The sequence below is a fragment of the Mesocricetus auratus genome, unplaced genomic scaffold (genome assembly GCF_017639785.1).
Source record: "Mesocricetus auratus isolate SY011 unplaced genomic scaffold, BCM_Maur_2.0 Super-Scaffold_100676, whole genome shotgun sequence".
Taxonomy (NCBI): domain Eukaryota; kingdom Metazoa; phylum Chordata; class Mammalia; order Rodentia; family Cricetidae; genus Mesocricetus; species Mesocricetus auratus.
Genome location: NW_024429266.1, coordinates 147,547,489 through 147,567,357, shown reverse-complemented (window position 1 = coordinate 147,567,357; position 19,869 = coordinate 147,547,489). Strand labels below are relative to the sequence as shown.

The 19,869-nt window shown below is 48.4% G+C and overlaps 2 protein-coding genes across 3 annotated transcripts in view; both read right to left on the bottom strand.

The window, feature by feature from the left end:
- Window positions 1–7,472, bottom strand: part of Add2 (adducin 2) — a 97,366-nt gene extending 89,894 nt beyond the window's left edge. Inside the window, exon 1 of the mRNA XM_013114206.3 lies at window positions 7,207–7,472. The gene's annotated coding sequence lies outside the window, so the exon portion shown is untranslated. The remainder of the gene's footprint in view (window positions 1–7,206) is intronic.
- Window positions 7,473–14,685: 7,213 nt separating this feature from the next.
- Figla (folliculogenesis specific bHLH transcription factor) lies at window positions 14,686–18,897 on the bottom strand. Of its 2 annotated transcripts, none has more exons than XM_021227726.1 (3): window positions 18,587–18,897; window positions 16,889–17,041; window positions 14,686–15,015 (listed from the first exon to the last, which is right to left on the bottom strand). In XM_021227726.1, exons 1-3 carry the CDS (start codon window positions 18,797–18,799, stop codon window positions 14,776–14,778), a joined length of 606 nt encoding a protein of 201 aa, XP_021083385.1. In that variant the 5' UTR covers window positions 18,800–18,897; the 3' UTR covers window positions 14,686–14,775. The 2 variants fall into 2 exon arrangements, with proteins under 2 accessions (XP_021083385.1, XP_005071155.1); XM_005071098.4 differs by having other exon boundaries at window positions 14,686–15,021; window positions 18,587–18,893.
- Between the last annotated feature and the right edge of the window lie 972 nt (window positions 18,898–19,869).

Here is a 19,869-nt window from a genome sequence, read left to right as displayed (position 1 = left end):
TGGTGGCTCACACTGTAATCTTAGCATTCAGAAGCCTGATGTGGGGAGTGTGCTAGCTCAAAGTCAGCCTGGGCTAGCAAAACTAAAAACAACCCCCAACATGACATGGAATAAGGAAGTTTTAAAAATTTAAAATAACAAGCACTCTACCGGGGAAATAATTTTCTAAGGCGGGGTCTTGGTTTCATTATCACACTGTAAATTTTAAGACAAAACAAAGCATACAATGAAACAAGGACATCTGGGATAAAGATTCAGTCTACAATGAGACACAAGAATCACAAGCTTTGTGTCAAGAAAATGAAATTCCCTGGAGCTGTCCAGATTAAGTCCTGAAATCCTTCCAAGAAGCTCCAGGCTGGGCAGTCAGTACCCCACACTGCACCCCAGGCTGGGCAGTCAGTACCCCACACTGCACCCCAGGCTGGGCAGTCAGTACCCACACTGCACCCCAGACTGGGCAGTCAGTACCCACACTGCACCCCAGGCTGGGCAGTCAGTACCCCACACTGTACCCCAGGCTGGGCAGTCAGTACCCCACACTGCACCCCAGACTGGGCAGTCAGTACCCCTACACAATGCCCCAGGCTGGGGCAGTCAGTACCCCACACTATACCCCAGGCTGGGTAGTCAGTACCCTACACTGCACCCCAGGCTGGGCAGTCAGTACCGCACACAACACCCCAAGTGGGGCAGTCAGTACCCCACACTGCACCCCAGGCTGGGTAGTCAGTACCCACACTGCCCCCAGGCAGGGCAGTAGGTACCCCACACTGCACCCCAGGCTGGGCAGTCAGTACCCACACTGCACCCCAGGTGGGGCAGTAGGTACCCCACACTGCACCCCAGGCTGGGCAGTCAGTACCCCACACTGCACCCCAGGCTGGGTGGTCAGTATCCCACACAGCACACACAGTATTAGCAGTGTTCATTGGTGCTACTATGTTTGTTGTCCAAGATAACTCTCTAACACACTGTATCTGTAAGCTCTGCATACAGATTCAACCAACCAATTCTTGTTTAAAAGAATTGGAGCTGGAGAGATGGCACAGCAGTTAAGAGTGCTTGTTGATCTCATGAAAGACCCAGAATTGGTTCCCAGAACCATCAGACAGCTCACACTGCCTTAACTACAACTCCCAGGAGATCCAACACCCTCTTTTGGCCTCCCAGAGTACCTGCATACATGTGGTGCACATAAACTCATGCAGGCACACACACATAAGTAAATAATTTTGTAAAAAATTGTGCCTCCATCATTCAACCCAGTCATCTTGCTCTTGGCATAGATCCACATAAGACAGCACCATCACATCCATCAAATAAAAAAGACACCTTATACCTACATCTACCACAACACTATTCACAATGCTCAACACATGGAGCCGACCTAGAAGTCCAACCACAGGTGAATGGTTAAAGAAAATGCTGCTTGCACACGCTATGGGGTATTATTCCACCGTAAAAAGAACAGCATCCTGTCCTCTGCTGCTAAATAGGCAGAACTAAAGGCATTACGTTAAGTGAAATAAGCAAGACTCAGAAAAGCCCTGCACATTCTCTCTCATGTCTCATGTGGCGGTCATCAATTTTTCCTTCTGTTTTTGTTATTTTGAGGCGGTTCCTTCTGTAGTCCAGACTGGCCTCAGTCTCAGACTATGTAGTTGAGATGCCCTTGAACTACTGATCCTTCTGCCTCTAACTGCTGGGATTGCAGGCATGTAGCATCCCACACCTGGTTTATGCAGTGCTGGTGATCAAACCTGGCTTCATGCGCGTTAGGCAACGAGTCTGTCAACTGAGCCACTTCCCTAGCCTTTGGTGTCTTTTCTTTGTTTTTAAGAGATAATTAGAACACATACTAGTGACTTTCAGAGGCTGGAATGTGTGAATTGGAGAGGATTGGAAGGAGGTTAGGAAACAGTATTCAAACATGATTGGTAAAAGGAGTAAGTTCTGGTCCATGAGGATATGACAGCTTGCAACAACCTATTCCAAGTTTCGGAGTAGCTAAAAGACAAAGGCTAGAAGGCTACAAACGTGAAGTCATGAGAGAGTGGAAACATTGATGGCCTTTGGTTTATTAGGAACACATTGTAGACATGTATGGGAATACCACAGTAAACCCACAAAGAAGCATGCTAGTGCATGGTGGTCAAAACCAAAAGGCCTCTCAGGAGCCGAACAACTATCTTGATTCAATAATTACTCACTCCATATATAGAGCAATTCACTGTACCATATCCCATAACTTAATATAATGTAATTAATAAAAAATTTTTGAAAACTAGATAGAATAAGATTGTCAGTAAATTAGTTTTAATTGATACCATTGAACTTTGTATGTCATTGTTTTCACGGCATTCAATAGTGCAAACTGTTCCCTCGAGTTCATCTGAGAATCAAGGCCAGGACAACTCTGGCCTTTCTTGCCATTCCATGGGTACCATCCAAGCGTGAGGGACTTGGTGTGGTCGTTGAAAACAACAGTCATTTTTGGTCAACAGCCCTAAAATCCTTTCAGCAGACAGGTTGGACACTGGTATTGCAGTTTCTTTTAGAGATTCAGAATTGTACCTCAACAATCTTGGCTGCATACTACAACACAGTTCAGGAGGCTTCAATGGGACAGAAATTCCTCTTGAAGGGAAACAATGTTTCTCAGGGACTCAAGGGACAGCCCAGTTGAACTCTGGCACTTTCAGTAAAATGTAACTTGAATATGTATATTCTCAGAATTCTTAACTGGTAAACGCACTTGCCCAGCAACAAGTGTGATGACCTGAATTCCATCCTTGGCACACATGTTGAAAAAGGAGAACTGATTTCCACTAATTGTTCTCTAACGTAAACATGTGGATCGTGGCACCCATGTACACAGACACATACATAAGCACTTGGGCACACTAAATACATGTAATAAAATTTTAATTCTGGAACAAGCCACATATGATGGTTTGTGTCTGTAATCCCTGCACTTGGTAAACTGAAGCCAGAGGATGGCTATAAGCTTGAGATCATCCTTCTGCTGCCTATGCCTGTGAGTTTCCTAGGCTACTACATGGGGGAACTGTGTCTCAAAAACAAAAATAAACAAACAAAAACCAAAAGAAAACAAAAAGTATAAATAATACAACAACTCAGTTTTAAACTGTTTCACATACAATCTGATTTACTGAAATGAGTAATGGAATCGTGGTGAAAACTGAACACCATTCTGACTTTAACAATGGTGGGCGTGGTGGCTCACGCCTGGAATCAGGTACTGGACAAGTATTGTTTGAGGCCAACCTGGGCCACATAGTAGCTCTAGGCCAGCAGCAGGTGTGGGCTAACACTACAAAGATTCTACCTCAAAAGCAAAACAATGGAAAAATGATGCCTCAGGTCAATTCTCTCCTCTTTGTCATTTTCTCCACTTGACAATGGCAGTACAGACATGGTTCACAGCACGACTACAAAACAATGCTAATAGCCTCCCCTAAACACACAGCCACTTGAAGATAATCAGATATAATTTAAAATTCTGCAGCCAAGCCACCCTGGAGTGCCTACATAAACTGGTTGCTGTTTCATTTTACAGTAATAAAAATAGTCACTGCTAATGTCTAAGGAGTGTCAGTCTGTGGCCACGAGATTCCCATGTGTAAAACTCTTAGGAAAGCAACATCTTGTTGTCATCAGAGGGTTCTGGAGAACAGAGAGGCAAATTAACTCGTCCAGACTCTCAGAGTTAGTAAGGTCAACCACCAGGTACTGAGCTCCACTTCACCACCATACCCACTTGCCTGGGTGTAAGGTACTTTATGGGAGTCAGTTCATCTGCAGCGATGGAAATCAGTCCAGGTATTAGGAAGTCAACAGGTGCAATGTCTACATCACACTTTCACTATGCCAGCTGCTACTGATATATGGTTCCGAGTTGGTCCATGGGAAGGTGCATTTGGCACGACCCTCTCATTCCTTACCAACAGCAGTAATCATCAGGAGCTGCTCCCCGGAGCCTGGTCAACCCACGCTCTGTGCAGAGCAACCTCTTCCTCTCCTGTGCACTCTGAATGCCCTCACTTCACCCATGCTCTGACTGACTCATCGGATCTGTGTTCTGCTCTAACAGGGCAATGTAGAACCAAAGCCTGGTCCCAAGACCATCTGAGACACATTTCTCATTATGAATTAGTTAAGATTATCACTAGGATAAAGTCACTCCTTTTAGAGAATACATAGGTCACCGGAAACATATATAACCTCAGAACACTGGAGGTGTGAGAGACGTGAGGTCAGACTAAGCCTATGAAACTGGCCCTGTGCTTGGCAAGGGGAGGATGGAGCACCTCATCCCACATGTTGTGTCTGGGGGTGGGGCCTTCCTGGTCCTGGAATACAGAACAACTCTGCTCTCCTGCTTCTCTTAAGAAGTTCTCCTGTTGCTGGTTTAACCCCCAGAAACAGCTGACCTGACAAAGGTTAACTTTTGAATCCCAGGCACCAGCCTGGGAATCCAGCATGGGACCGATCAAGATCCCCTGAATGTGGGTGTCAGTGAGGAGGCCTAGGTAATTTATTGAGCCTTGGGCAGTAGATCAGTACTCATCCCGAGTATACACACGGACTTTGGACTCCCATCCAACAATGTGAGATGCACTCTCACCCTGAACTCTTGGGGGAGGGTCTAGGCTCTGCCCTGGATGAAATGACAGACTATGGACACCCCCATGGAGGGCCTCACCCTCCCTGGGGAAATGAGGGGATAATGGGGGGGTTGGGGGGAGGGCACGGGAGGAGGGGAGGGAAAGGGAGAGGGACCTGGAACTGACTTGTGAAGCAATCTTGTTTCTAATCTAAATTTAAACTTAAAAATAAATAATAAAAAAGAAGTTCTCCTGTCTTATACTCTGGAGGAGTGATGTTTTGTATTTATCCAGGACAATGCTTATCACAACTTGTAATGATGCATCTGACAGATTCCTTTGTGTCTATGCCTTTGTGCATGTGTCCTGAAATGCTATCAGGGTGGAGTCTACGTCCATTTATCTCATCAAACCAGGGGTCTAGTAGGTTCTTATGAATGTTCACTGGATAAACAATGAGTGAATATATTTACAAATAAAACTGACATGTGGGCTGGTCAGCTACCTTCCCCCCAATTCCCGGAAGGTTCTTTAGCTGCCTATAATTCTATCTTGCTTCCTTTTTCCTACACTAGGCTACCTTGTTATATTTTATGAATCCTTATAGACTGTCTCTCAAATCCCTTGTGGAACAAGGTAGGAGTTAAATAAATGTAGTTTTCAATGCCATATATATATATATATATATATATATATATATATATTTAAACCCTATCTTAAATCCTTTGCCAACACACAACCATCTGTTACACTTTAAAAATAGCTGTGGTTTATCTAAGCCTCGTGGTACATCCCATTACTCAGAAAACTGAGGCAGGGGGCTGGTGAGTTTGAGGCCAGCCTGGAATATATATTGAGAACTTGTCCAAAAATTTTTTCTTTAAGAATCTGAGTTTTGCTATCTCCAAAAATATAGTAATGTTTGAAGTGAGTTCTACCCCAAGCCCAGGACCCAAGAACATAAGGGCATCCATACAGGGTTCAGTAATATGCATGGGACAAGCCTACTTCTAATCAACCTGAGTGATTTCATGGACAAGAAAGAACAGGAGGCTTGCAGTGTCGTAGATTTGGGGTAAAAGAGTGATTAATCTGTGGGTTTCAAAACGTGCTGTGCCGTCTTCCCAGTGAGGAGTTTGTCACTACTTGTACCTTAGGTAAGGAAGTTAGAGTGAGCTAGGCAAGGTCCTGGTCCACAGGCACTGAGAGACATCTGTCCACTTTACATAATGAAGGACAGAAGGCAAACACTGGGTGCAGCCCAGTGGGGGAGCACCCGCTTACTGTGCTCAAGGGGTTCCGCCCAGCACCACAAAGTAATGTTTTCAAAGAAGGCAAAAAATATCCAATAGTCCAACCCTCTGACTCCAGCTATGATTTCTGACACGTTATCCTCATACTAGCGGGAAAGGGTGTTGCATGTTGCAAGTCTGACATGTTGATTGTTTTCTACAGCTATGGTCATTTAAAGCTCCTTTACTCTGAGTGTTGGCCAGTGAAACACAACTTTTTAAACACTGTTCATGCAAATACTGCTCAAAACACAGGTTAAACACATGGCCACCCCAAGCAGCTCCAGTGCGGTGAAAGGAGCTGAGCTACCCTCTCCCTGTCCCTTTGCTCCAGGGAGGATGGAGAACCAGCCCTTCCTTGCCCGTAGTCAGAAATCTCCACACAAGAACCTAAGATCTGATTTCTATTATGTATGCGTTCATTTGAGACACTTAGCTCTTGATGCAGAGGAGGAGTGGGCATGAATGATTTGTGTGTCACAAAGACAATTTTTAAAAGGATTTGACAGTGTAGGCTGAGACTTGTTTTTATATGTTTAGCTAGTCACTTCTGACAGGGGATGGAGATTAAGGGCAGAAAGGGAGGAAGCCTGAAAAGCCAGACAATAGGCCAGTTGCAGGCCTGACTGTCATCCTAAAGCAGTCGCCCTGCCCTATCCTGCCCTCCCTTCCCCCAACACCTGGCAGGCTGTGGTTGTGATTTCAAAACAAGTAACTGCTGGACCCTGGACCCAGAGCGACCTTCTCTGCTTCTCCCTGGGGTGCAGAAGGGGAGGAGAGGAAACACGAGGAGAGAAAGGAAAGGTGGGCACCAAAGATGAACTAGCTGGTAGCCCCTCCTCAGGGACAGTGGCCTACTCCACCCCCAGAGCGTTGGGATAACATAAAAACCTAAACTGTAGGCACCCAAGTCCCATCCTCTGCATCTGCCCTGCCAGCCCCATCGCATGCAGCCAGGCAGGCGCATCTTGTAAATCTGGACCTCAGTGCGCTCAGCTGAGCAGGCGCGCATCCTGCCTGGATGTGGCAGGGCGGCGGCCCGGAAGGCCCTTCAAGAAGGCAGCAGGCATCATGAACCCAGGAATACCCTATATCCGCATGCAGGCCCATCACCAGAGCTCAGTGTGACAGAGCCGCTGAGCCGCAGGTGTACCCAGGAACCTGCTCCTGCGCGGGCGCAGCCACTCCCAGGCTGCTGCAGAGCTCGCCGTCATTCTGTGGCTCCAGCATCCTAGGGATCCGCCCGCAGTGGTGCCCACCCTGTTCCTTCTTTGGTGCCCTACCTTGATCCATGCAGCGGCCTCGCATCCATCCCCAGCCACTGCTGGGTGGCGTTCCTTGTCTCTGGGACCGGCTTTCCCGGAGAACAGCTACTCCACTGAGTGGCGCTTCCCGCTCATCCCGCAGCTCGGGACAAAGGCCCTAGATCCACGTCCCCGTGGCCAGCTCTGCAGTCAGAGTCAAGTCCAGAGCCCGCAGGAGGCTGGAAGAAGCGCGAGCTCCCGGCAGTGCGTGCTGACAAAGGGCCGGACGAGTGCGCAGCGCCCCCACCAGATCCCGGCTCACTGCAGCGTCCCCGCCCGCCCGCGCCCTGCAGCAGCCTGGGCCCAAGGCAGAACCTGCCCCTCTGGAAAAGTCCTAAGCAAGCCAAGCTTGTCTCACACTCGGGTTATGTTTTATCTTTATTTAGGGTCTCAGACGGACATCTTGCCTTTAGGAAGTAACTTTCAGTGTTGCTAGCTAGTGACAACTGGATGACTGAATTCCTAACCATACTGATCCCGATTCTAATTCTCACCACATCTTCAACTAGGCTGGGGGCTCGCTCCTGCAACACGCACTGTTTCTGCCTACCCTGGCCCCTTGTATACCTCCCTATACCCCAGAGGCTGAGTGGGAAGCCACCTTTAGACCTGCCACTACCTAGCATTGTGACCTTGAGGCCCCCACCTAACTCTGTGAGCCTGTCTGCTGCTAGAAAGTGACCTGAATAGTAGGTATTTGTCTCCTAGATCTTTTCTAATGCTTGTGGCAGGATTGGAAAATAGGACTTTACAGTAATCGGGGCCTTACACCACACTACTTCCTCCAAAATCCCCTAATTGCTACTCACTTCCAAAGCTTTTAGAAATGTATCAAAATGATCAGCCTCCAGAAAAGCCTCCGGTCACTGATGCCAAGCCAGACTGGGGAAGCTCTACTCTTCTGAAGTTCCCAATAGCAACTGTCAGGATCCCAGCAGTTAGGCAATGCCCAAATCTCTGGAAGTGGCCAAGGAATGGACATTTGTGTACATATTGGATTGGGGGGTGTACACATATGGGTACATGCATGTATGAAGGCCATACGTTTTCTATCACATTCCACCTTATTTTGTAGCATCTTTAATTGAATTTGTAAGTTGCTGTCTTGGCTAGGCTGACTGGTCAGCCAGTAGCACAAACATGGAAACTTGGTGCTATGTTTGACTTTTACTTTGGTGTTGGGGATCAGGAGGCAGGCTCTCATGCTTTCTCAGGAAGAATCTTACCTACCCACTGTCCTAGTGAGTTTTGTTAGCTTGACATAGTCTAAGGAAGTGGTTCTCAACCTTCCTAATGCTGTGACCTTTTAATACAGGTCCTCATGGTGATCCCCAATCATAAAACCATTTTGTTGCTTCATCATAACTGTAACTTTGTTACTGCTATGAATTGTAATGCAAATATCTGATATGCAGGATACCTGATATGTGACCCCCATGGGGATTGAGACTCACAGGCTGAGAACTGCTATTCTAGAGTCAGCTGAGAGGAAGGCCTCAATTGAAAGATCACCCAGACCAGATTGGCCTGTGGACATGTCTGTGGGGCGATTTCCTTGATTGTTAATTGGTGTGGGGAGGCTCAGTCCACAGCAGGCAACACAGTTCCCTGGGCAGGTGGTACAGGCCTGTCTAAGAAAGCCAGCTGGATGAATGAGCCAGCCAGAAACATTTCTCCATGGTTTCTCCTTCAAGTTCCTGCTTGAGCTCCTCTCCTGACTTCTCTCAATAGATTGTGATCTGGAAGTGTAGGTCCTCCCCAAGTTGTTTTAGGTCTTAGTGCTTGTCATAGCAATACAAGGAAACTAGAACATTCACCAAGCCATCTCCCTCTCCCACAAATATTTCAAACAAGTCTTCTGATGATTCCCTTACACACAGGCGTAGGAGAATGGACATTCTGGGGCTAGGACTGTAGTCCACAGAGGCAGAGTTATGAGAATGGACATTCTAGTCTAGGACTGTAGTCCACAGAGGCAGAGTTATGAGAATGGACATTCTAGGTCTAGGACTGTAGTCCAGAGGCAGAGTTATGAGAATGGACATTCTAGTCTAGGACTGTAGTCCAGAGGCAGAGTGCTTGCTTGACACACAAGGTCAAAGTTCCAGTGCTCAGTAGCACGGAGGTGGGGCAAGAGGGGACTGAGGCGATATGGAAAGACCCTGAGCCACCACCCCAGGAGAGCCTGCAGGCACGCAGCTCAACTGTCAGAAGGACTTTCTCTGCAGTTCTCCCTAAACCCCCACACCTTGTCCCTCATCCCCACACCTCCTCCACAGCTTCTCATACACTTCCATGTTGGTTGGTTTCTCTCACTCTGTGCTGAAGCCTGACAACAGGAAAAGTCACAAGGGTGAACTCTCCCCTCTCCCGTACCTATGTCTAAAGTTCCACAACCAAGGAAGTATGAAGTAGCATTCCCCAACAGAACTCTAAGGAATCTGGGGGCCCCTTTTTAGAATTCCATGAAATGAAAGGTAAAGCAGGTTCTCTTCTGGGATGGAACCTCAATGGGGAATCAGGGATTGTTTCCTAAGCCCTCTCAGCCATCTGAAATCTCTTCAGGACACCAACAGCACACCCTCCTTGGCTCCCAGCACTGCCTGAAGGTTTTGTGCACCGTCTTTCTCATTAAGTCTTCAGAAGAACTCCAGGAGGCAGGCAGTGTTATCCCGACTTCACTGGAGAAACTGAGGCAGAGTGGATAGGTAACTTATCCAAGCCACACAGCTAGTATATGGCAGAGCCAGGATTTTTAAACTAGGCACCCTGCCCCTGAACTTCAGGTTTTCTGAAACCAAACTAGAAGCTGGCCATGGTAGATTATGTCTATAATCCCAGCATTTAAGAGGCAGAGACAGGAGGATTACTGAAAGTTTGAAACCACAAATTCGAGACCAGCCTGATCTGCATATCTGGTTAAAGCCACACAGTGAGACTCTGTACCCTCTCCAAAGGCAGAACTGAAACAGAGTGGTGACAAGCTCTCCTTCACCCACTCAGAAAGTGGCCCTTCTCCCAAGCCATCACAGCATTTTCAAAGCAGGAAAAAAATGTGTCCCTTTCCTCCTAAGGCTCCAGGACTCATTCAAATGTCTTACAGGACACAGGAATTGCATCAGCAGCCTGTGACATCTCCACCAATGCTGCAGGCATTTTCACTCAATTCCATAGTCATGTTGAAATCCAATCACATAGAAATGCTGTTGGTGCCAGCTGTCACAGAGGCACCCTGGAAGCCCAACATGCCTGGGCCTCTTTGACCAGGGACAGAAGAGCTCTAGATACCCTAGGTCAGACCTGAACACTGTAGCTAGGTGACCCCCAGAGGCCAGAAGCACCTTAAAGCTTGATTTCTGACAGACAGATTTGCACTAAGATAATTTCTCAGCTCCAAGTCTTTTTAATGCCTGGCAGCAGTAGCTGTAGGGAAAGGAGATGGCGGTGTAGCAGGAACATGATGCTTTACGAGGTGGCTTCTAAGATGGCCTCAAAGATCTCTCTCTTCCTGGGAGTCATCCACGTTGCTGGCAGGACTGATTTGTCTCATACTGACCTCTTCAGCTAAAGTGATGGGATGCCATGTTAGGGTTTCTATTGCTGTGATAAAACTTCTTGACCAAAAACAACTTGGGGAAGAAAAGGGTTTGTTTGTTTTTTTCTGAAACAGGGTGTCCTGGCACTCACTCTGTAGACAAGGCTGGCCTCAAACTCATAGAAATATGCCTGCCTCTGCCTCCTGACTGCTAGGATTAAAGGTGTGCACCCCCACCACCATTAACCAGGGGAGTCAAGGCAGGAGCTCAAGTTAGGAACCTGGAGACAGGAACCAATGCAAAGGCCATGGAGGAACACTGCTTGCTGACACTCAAGACCACCTGCCCACAGTGGCACCACTGCCTGTGAGCTGGGCCCTCTCACATCACCCATTAATCAAGAAAATAACCCACAGGCCAATCTGGTGGGAGCATTTTCTCAGCTGAGGGTCCCTCTTCTGAAATGACTCTAGCTTGTGTCAAGTTGACAGAATACCAACCAGCCTAGACACTGTCTGTGGTTCCAGTCATAGAAGTCTCCTATGGCACTCTCTTGGCTGCCTTCCTAGCATGCGTACCTTTGTTAGGTAAACATACTGGGAAAGCCAGCATGGTGGAAAGCTGAGGTAGCAGCTTCACCAGCTAGCAGCAGAAGCCCGTGGTCTGAAAGCCCTAGGGGAAATGAATTCTGCCAGCAACCACATGTGTATAAAAGCAGATCCTTCCCCAGTGAAGCCTTCACAGTGGAGGCAGAGGACCAGGTGACGCCACATCCAAACTCAACTCCTGACCTTTCAGAAACTGTGAGGAATTGAATGTGTTACTCTAAATGTGACATGTTGTCACTCAATATGAGAATGGATAACCACTACAGAGTCCACATCCACTGTCCCCCCAACTTGGTGTCTAGCAGCCTTCTTCAGGGTATGCTGCAGTCACTGAAGGGTAAGCACCCTGGGATCAGCTCCTCACTCCTGACTGTTGGAAAGACCCCAAGAGGCACCTTCTACACCGTCTCCTAGCCATCTGCACCACAGCAGTCACGAGCTCAGCACGAATCTCCCAGGGCTCGCTCCTCTTCCCTAGGTCTCTCTAGTTCCACTGTGGGTGCCTTCTGAGCTTGTCCCAGCTTACACTCAGACACAACCATCTACTGCTAAAGCTATTGGTGGCCGCACACCAAAATCCAAAGTGGGCATCTTCCTGAGATACAATCTGCATAGCTGTAGGCCAAGAATATGATTTGGAGCCTTGTGTGCTGTAAGATCCTCAATTAGTCACAAATGACAAGCAGTGGCAGGACAACTGCCACACTACCACCAATGCAAGGCCAACCTTAACAAAAACAACTAGTTAAACTAGAAACCGTTTAAACAAATCTCTCCTAAACCTTGATGTAAATCAAATTCCTACCCAGACTAGGTACATGGCTTCTCATGGCTCATGCCCCACCTCCATCCATGCATGGGTGGCTGTAGTCCCCAGGGAACCTACTCCAACCCCAGAAGCTATAAATGCAACCCCCACCCCTGCCTCAGCAGATGCTCATGAGATTCGTTCTGATCCTGCCTCCCAGGAATGTTGCTGAGCTTGCACAGTCCATTCTGACCCTGTCTCTAAATCCTCCCAAATGCTATCACCGCCAGCCCCAGGAATTCCATACTCCAGATCCTCTCTGAAGGCAGGAAAAGGGGTGCTACCTGTGCAAAGCAAAGCTGGCGAGGCCACAACCTATATCCTGAACCCTCTGAAAGAATACTTCAATCTAGAGACCCTTGCTAGCTGCCGGCAAGTGTGTTCAGTCAGGATACACAGTGAGTATTCTGGAATTCTATGAAGTCACCCCTTTAGATAACCTGGGCTGGATGGGGTGGCATTTGTCTATCCGTAAGGCCAGTACTGAGATAATGAAGGAAGAGTATCAGAAATTCAAGGCCAACCTGGGCTACACAAGACCTGTCCAAAAACAACTCTTTTTAAATTTCAGTGGATAAGAAATTCCTAATTAAGTTAATGGAATTCTAGAATGCACCTGCACAAAAATAGTGCTACTTACCACCCAACCCAGAAGTCATCCCTGATGGAGGCAACATGCCAGTGAATCAAAATCTCAAATATGCAGTATGTTCTTTGTTCACAGAAGTGGCATGCTCTTGGTTAGCTAGAAAGACCAAACAGTGCTAGGCATGACAGCATGTGTCTGAAGTCTGAGGTCAGCCTGGGCTATCTTAAACAAAACAAAAGCCAACCAACAAAAATCAAAACAACAACAAAACCAGAAAATAATTCTTTTTCATGATCCTTAGAAAATAAGGTCCTCATCCACATGCATTTGCTGGGGTGCTGCTGAGCCCAGCTTGCTCCACCACTACCCAGACTCCTGTCCGACCCAGGCTCAAAGGACTAGAAGAATGGCATGAAAATGCCAGAATGACCCCCATCTAACAAGGGCCAGCAAGGACTGAACTTGAGTTCAAGTCTCACCTTGGCACCCTGGTACCTACCAACACTAGCCCCTGGGGAGCATTGTGCTTGTTAGCTTAGGTAGGTGGGGAAAGCCCAGTAGGGGGCACTCTTCCCTCTATTTCAGTCATGCCCGTCCACTCATATAGGAAACAGGAATTGCCCCTTACCATGGACTTGCAAGAGGGTTTTATTTTTATTGTCTGTATGAGTGTTTGCCTGCATGGTATGTATGTGTATTGTGTGCATGCAATGCATCAGAGGGATCAGATCCCCTGGAACTGGAGTCACATGCGATTGTGAATCACCATATGGGTGCTGGGAACTGAACCCAAGTCCTTTGCAAGAGCAGCCAGTGCTCGAGCCACTGAGAAACCTCTCTAGCTCCAAAAGAAAGGTTTTATTTCAAGTGGCTACACTAGGAATATGTAGGTTAAGCATGGGCTCAGAAGTCTTTAGAAAGACAATCAGAATGGAAGCCATGGCCATTTGGGTAGACAGGAGGCCTAGTACAAACACCCTTAGAGCAGAGCACTGGCTCCCCCTACAGAGCTGAGCTTCCTGAGGCTTGGCAGAACAAGCAAAGACCACCTAAGTGAACACTAACCTGCCAAGTACTGCGCCAGACACACTACACATCACCTGAATCTCGGTTAGCCTATATGTGAATAGATACAACTATTAGTCCTGTTCTACATGCAGATACAGCAACTAGGGCTCTAAGGTTCAGTAGCTTGTGCAAGGCCATGCAGCTAGCAAATGGCAAAACAAGTGTTTGAACCTCAGCAGTCTGCCTCTAGGCTTACTCTCAACTGCCATTTAACTACTTCCCATGATGCCCTCTTCCTCTGCACCCCTGTGTGTCAGTGAGCAGGATGCTGGTGATAGTAGGCTTGGCTCACTCAGTATCAAGCCTTTCTTATTTCAGCAATATTTGCCACATTGGCATGGGTTAGATGGTCTGTAGCACAGACAAAAGCTGGCCCCTTGAACCCAGAGAAGTCACACTTACTACTCATAAAATGTGACCTTATGCCACCCCCCCAAACAAACAAAAACAAATTAACCAACTATTATCACCTAAAGGGACATGACCACAAGAATTCAGAAAGCCTTGTGTTAAATAAGAGCATGAGACAAATAAGCTACAGGAGAGGTGGCTCTTCCAGACTACCCGCATTCAGATTTCAGCACTCCCTTAGGACAGCTCACCACCACCAATAATCCTAGTTCAAGGATATCTGGCACCCTCTTCTGGTCTCTGTGGGTACTGTATACACAAAGCCCATGTGTGTATATGTACACACGTACACGCACATACATGTATGTGTACACACACACACCCTTAACAAAAGGAGGAACAAACCTTCCATGTTGGCTGTGTGGCTCTGGAGGAAGCCCCTTTCCCCGTGTGCCTACTGATTAATTTGGGAACACAATTATCTCCAGACAAGCAAACTCCTTTCCCAGATCATCTCATTTTAATCATGTTTTACATGGAACATAAACATCTCAGTAAAGTTTTTGGAGATTTTCACCTTGTACATGGCTATTTTAGAAGGAATTTCTCATCAGACTCTTGATGAATGAAGTAGTTCCTAGTCGCAGGTGCTGTGCTCTGATGACAGGTATACAAGGGCTCGCTATGGCCACCATATGCCCACGGCCCCTCTTCTTTCTTCAAGCCACTCGCATGACTGGTAGACTGGGTAGCATTTCCCAAGAGCTCTCTAGTCGAGGATGCATGAGGGTCAGAGGGTCTGCTGCTGTGGGTCTGCTCCTCGGGGCCCTGTTTCTAGAGAACATAGCGATTGTCAAACAGTGTAACATGCCAGTCAGACATTCTAAGATTTAAACGAACATATTCTAAACTCCTAAATCTGAAGGTTCCCTTTCATGGATAAAGAGAGAGCAGCTCATCAGACTGCACTGTTCTCTGACCTCCAATGCTGTGCAATGGCAAAATGCATTTAGCACTGCGTATGGATAGAGCCCATAGCTTGTAAGGAATGCAGCACTTAAGTTATGCAGTTAACACAGGAGGAATTAGTTATGGTGGCCTGTGCCTGCTGTCCCAGCATGCCAGAGGCCTAGGCAGGATAATCACAAAATTGAGGCTAGCCTATCTCAAAATAACAAAACAAAACCCGTAAAGCAAAACACAACTGTCATGTGCCTGTCTTAGGGTTTCTATTGCTATACAATAAAACATCAGTCAAGAAAATGCCCCAGACTTGCCTACCACCTGATCTTACAGAAGCATTTTCTTAAGTGAGAGTCCCTCCTCTCAGATAACTCCAGCTTGTGTCATTGACAAAAAGTTAGCACAATGCACAAACACTATCACTGTGCTTCTGCCCACTGAGAGCAACAGATTAACCCACTCCCATGTTGACAAAGGATGTTTCTTCCCAGAAGACAACTGAATAGGACTTGTGGACCCCCCAAAACCTTCTAATTCTACTACATCCAAGTTTCTAGAGTGTTCTTCTCACCTATAAGCCTCTCCTCTTCTGCACTTAGAAAAGGCTTCCACTTGACCTGCTTTCTTTACTCCTGTGACCTCTTCTTTCTAGTTTCAATCCACCAGGATAGATGGACTTGACCCCTGCTTGAACCCAAGCACTTGCTTACCCTGGGCCCCCTGGGCCTCGAGCTTACATGCAGCCTGCTTCCTTTCCCCTTCCAGGTGCTGGTTCTGGTTTCTCCCAACCTTAGCCGCCACCCCCACCCCGGTCTCTGTAGTATCTTCAATGCCCTCCACCCTCGTTTCCCAAGACTCTCTCCACAGTTTTTTTTTTTTTTTGGTTTTTTCGAGACATGGTTTCTCCGTATTGTTTTGGAGACTGTTCTGGAACTAGCTCTGTAGATCAGGCTGGCCTCGAACTCACAGGGATCCGCCTGCCTTTGCCTCCCAAGTGCTGGGATTAAAGGCGTGCGCCACCAACACCTGGCTCTCTCCACAGTTTTATGACCCGGTTCTGTGCTACTGGGTCCTTTTCCTCACTGGTGACTTTCCTCTTGCATGGCTTGAGGCCTCAGTGTAGAGCCTTTTGTCTCAATTATCTTAGCTTCCCACTTTCAGACCTGCCCATGAAACAGACCATGAACCAGCCAGAACCACTTCCTGCCTACAGGGATGACTGACCCTTCTGACATTAGTGACACTCTGGTGCCTCATAGTCTACAAAGTATGGTCAGCAGATAGTCATATAGCCCCCTTTCTGTCCTGTCTAGTGGCTAATCTGGCAGGAAACAGCTGCCACAAAGAGCTCCGATGGGAACCTCTCCTGGGGCTTCAGTTATCAGATTCCTTAAGATTCAGCAGACAGGGCCGGGGAGGCTACAAGTATATGATCATGCCTGGGTTCAAAGCCAGCCCTGACACTTATCTAAATGCTCATGATGTAGACTTTGATTTCCTCCAAGTGAGGTTCAAATAAAACAAATGTTAACTGTTTTCTTCGAATTGCCTACCATGGCACCCGGAAGGTAGAAATGGCTCAACAAATGGTGGCCACTACTGTTCTAAATTGCTGGCTTTTTGAGACCAGGTCTCGCTCTGTAGTACAGAAAGGCTTTGAAGTCATAGCAGTCTCCCCGCCTCAGCCTCCTAGGTGTCAGACCCCTACACCCGGCTTTAAGTGTTTAGACATTTATACCTCTGAGGCCTTTGCTCCTTCCAGAACACAGCCGAGTACCCGTATGTATTCTGTCGCACCTTTCAGGATGTCAACTTTGCTGGGCTTCCTGCTCTGTGGCAGAAACGGCACCAGAGCCTTCAGCTTGGCAAAGCCCCTGTTGAGATTTTTTATCTAGAAAACAAAAGGCCATGGTGATACACTGATACATGACCTTGCACAGATATTTCCCCAAACCACAGAAGAGGGTTGTGAGTGTGACTCCTACTACTCTAAATGAAAGTGTAAAAATATGGTGGCCTTGAAATCAAACAGGGTTTTATTTCTAGTGTCTCCTGGAAAAAGCATCCTGCTCCATTCTTAGCCTTTCCCCAACTTCTGTGACATCCTCTGCCTCATGTGGTCCTATCCCTACTGCCAAAGGAGACCAAGCCTTCTCCATGATGTCTTTGGGACCGAAGTTTTGCCTGAGATACTAAAATCTACCAGCAGATGCCGCTCTAAACACAGCCCACCATAAATTCAGCTATGGGGAGATTATGGAGGGGATGTGCCAAAGAGATGGCTCCAGGGGTAAAAGCTCTTGCCACAAAACCGGGCAGCGTGAATTTGATCTTCAAATCCCATATAAAGATTGAAGGAGAGTACCCACCCCATGAAAATGGCTTCTGACCTCTACACTTTACACATGTACTACCCCATAACAACAACAAAAGCAAGCAAGCAAACCAAACCTTTAAGTAGCTTCTTGAGGGCTGGAAAGATGGCTCAGGGATTAACAGCATATGCTGCTCTTACAGAAGACCAGAGAGTTCAGTTTCCAGTCCCAACATGGGTTGGTTCACAACTGTTTATTACTCCAGTTCCAGGGCCCTCTCCAGTCCCTGTACTCAGGTGCACATACACATAATTGTTGTTGTTGTTGTGAGACAGGGTTTCTCTGTGGCTTTGGAGTCTGTCCTGAAACTAGCTCTGTAGACCAGGCTGGTCTCGAACTCAGAGATCCACCTGCCTCTGCCTCCCGAGTGCTGGGATTAAAGGTGTGCGCCACCACTGCCTGGCATAATTTAATTTTTAAAAAAAACAGTAACTTGGGTTGGAGAGATGGCTTAGCAGTTAAGAGTACTTGTTCTTGCAGACGACCTGGGTTAAATTCCCAGGAGCCACATAGTCTGTAGTTCAAGGGAGCCTGACCCCCTCCTTTCTGACTTCCTTGGGCACCAGGTACATACACAATACACATACATGTATGCAGCCAAAATGCTGATACAAGATATACACAGGTGAATCTTTACATTCTAAAAGAATTAATAAGTAACAGTAACTTCCACGGGGGACCCCCACCCACCCTTTATTTGAGATCAGGATGCACCAGGCAGGGAAACGGCCTAGAGGACCCCTTTAGCACCCGAGCGGCACCTACAGCTCCAAGGTGCACCGCTTGTAAAGCACTGTCTTCGTGTAGGGGCCGCGGCTGGTAAGGGACTTCCTCTGTCTCCGCTGAACCTGTGCCACCCAGGAGGGTTAGCGGATGTCAGTCGTTCCCATGGCGCGTAACAGCGCCCCTGCATGAAGATACAGTGTAACCAGGCCACTGGGACCCCCACCAAGCCTCACGAAGACCACCTCACCCAGGAGGGCCGGGAAGGCACGCCCAGGTGTTGGGTGTTGAACACCCACTGGCATGGTGGTGGGATTGAGGCGGCCCTGGACCCTCACCCGCTCGCGCTCTTTGGCGTTGGCCACGCGCCTGCGCTCCAGCACCAGATGCAGGTCGTCCATGGTGGAGTAGCTGCCTGAGGGCAGCCGCTTGAGCCTACAGATGGCCGCGAGCCGTGGCAGGGGCCCCAACTGTGCCTGCAGCAGCTCCTGCAGCACCTCAGCCTGCGGGACGGCCAGGAAGGGCTCTGGGGACGCGGGCGATGTGTCCATGGTGGCACGTCCAGGCCACAGGCTGGCGAGGACCTTGCACCTGCCGTGCCTCGGGTGCTCCAAGCCTCGGAGGGCGGGGCACGCGGAGGGCACGAGGTGAGGGTGGGCGGGCGCGCGGGGGCCCCTGGGCACGGGCCTTGCCCCTGACACACTTCACACCTGGTGTGAGAGGCAGGCCGCGGTGGGGGCGGAGCCTAGCATGGGAGGCACTTGTAGAGAGCCTGGGAGAGCATGAGGATGAGGGAGGGGCCGCACGCTCAGGTTCCCATCAAAAGGCTTTACACCTGTCGCCTCTCCTCCAGCTGCACAAAGAGGGGCCAGTCAGGGTGGGGCTGCAGGGACCAGGTGGAGGGTGAGGAGTCCCCTTGAGAGGCCATGGTGAAAGTGTCCTACGCCCCGGCCTACGAGGTCAGAGTGAGGGCAGGAAAGCATGGGGCTGGCGTGAGGAGATCTCCAATCAAAGGGACTTTTACACCTGTACCTGGAACGATGGCTCCCAATTCCCTCCCTGAAACCTACTTGGTGGAAGGAGAGAACCAGCTCCCAAGAACCCGCTGACTTCCCATTCATGTGCTGCGGCACACGCACCCCCACGTCTACACGCACAGGCAAAATAAAGAACGAAAGAACAAAGGCCTTGAGCTCCGGGTAACTGCGTGGAAGAGTAAGGGTGGCGGAGCACACGGAAGGCCATGGGCTGTGGGGTTATGCCTGGTGCCCCGGGGAACACTCGGAGGGGCGGGGCCTGTGAACGGTCGGCTCTGGGCGGGTCCTGCAGAGAGTTCTGATGCAAAAGTCTTACACCTGTGTGGAGGCAGGATGGGGCCAGGTGGAGGGGCGTCAGCCTCAAGCAGATCGTGGTGAAGGACCTTAACCTGCCTCACCTGAGTTGCACAAGGACCAGGCAAGAACATGAGGGGCACAGAGCTCACATCGAACTCTTTATCATCAAAACTGTGGTCAGTACGTAAAATAAATGAAAAGGTTAATTAAATAAAAAATAAATTTTAAAAAGAGGGCTTATATCTTTAACACCTGGGCACTGGACTCCAGGACAGGGAGAGCAGAAG

Bases quoted from the DNA above. Each gene is read 5' to 3' on its own strand.
- Figla (XM_005071098.4), bottom strand. From the start codon at position 18,799: ATGGACACATCGCCCGCGTCCCCAGAGCCCTTCCTGGCCGTCCCGCAG. The intron at 17,042-18,586 runs GTGAGGGTCCAG...TTTGTTTTCTAG, and splicing joins ACGCCAAAGAGCGCGAGCGG to ATAAAAAATCTCAACAGGGG. The intron at 15,022-16,888 runs GTATAAATGTCT...TATGTTCTCTAG, and splicing joins AAGGAGCAAAGGCCTCAGAG to AAACAGGGCCCCGAGGAGCA.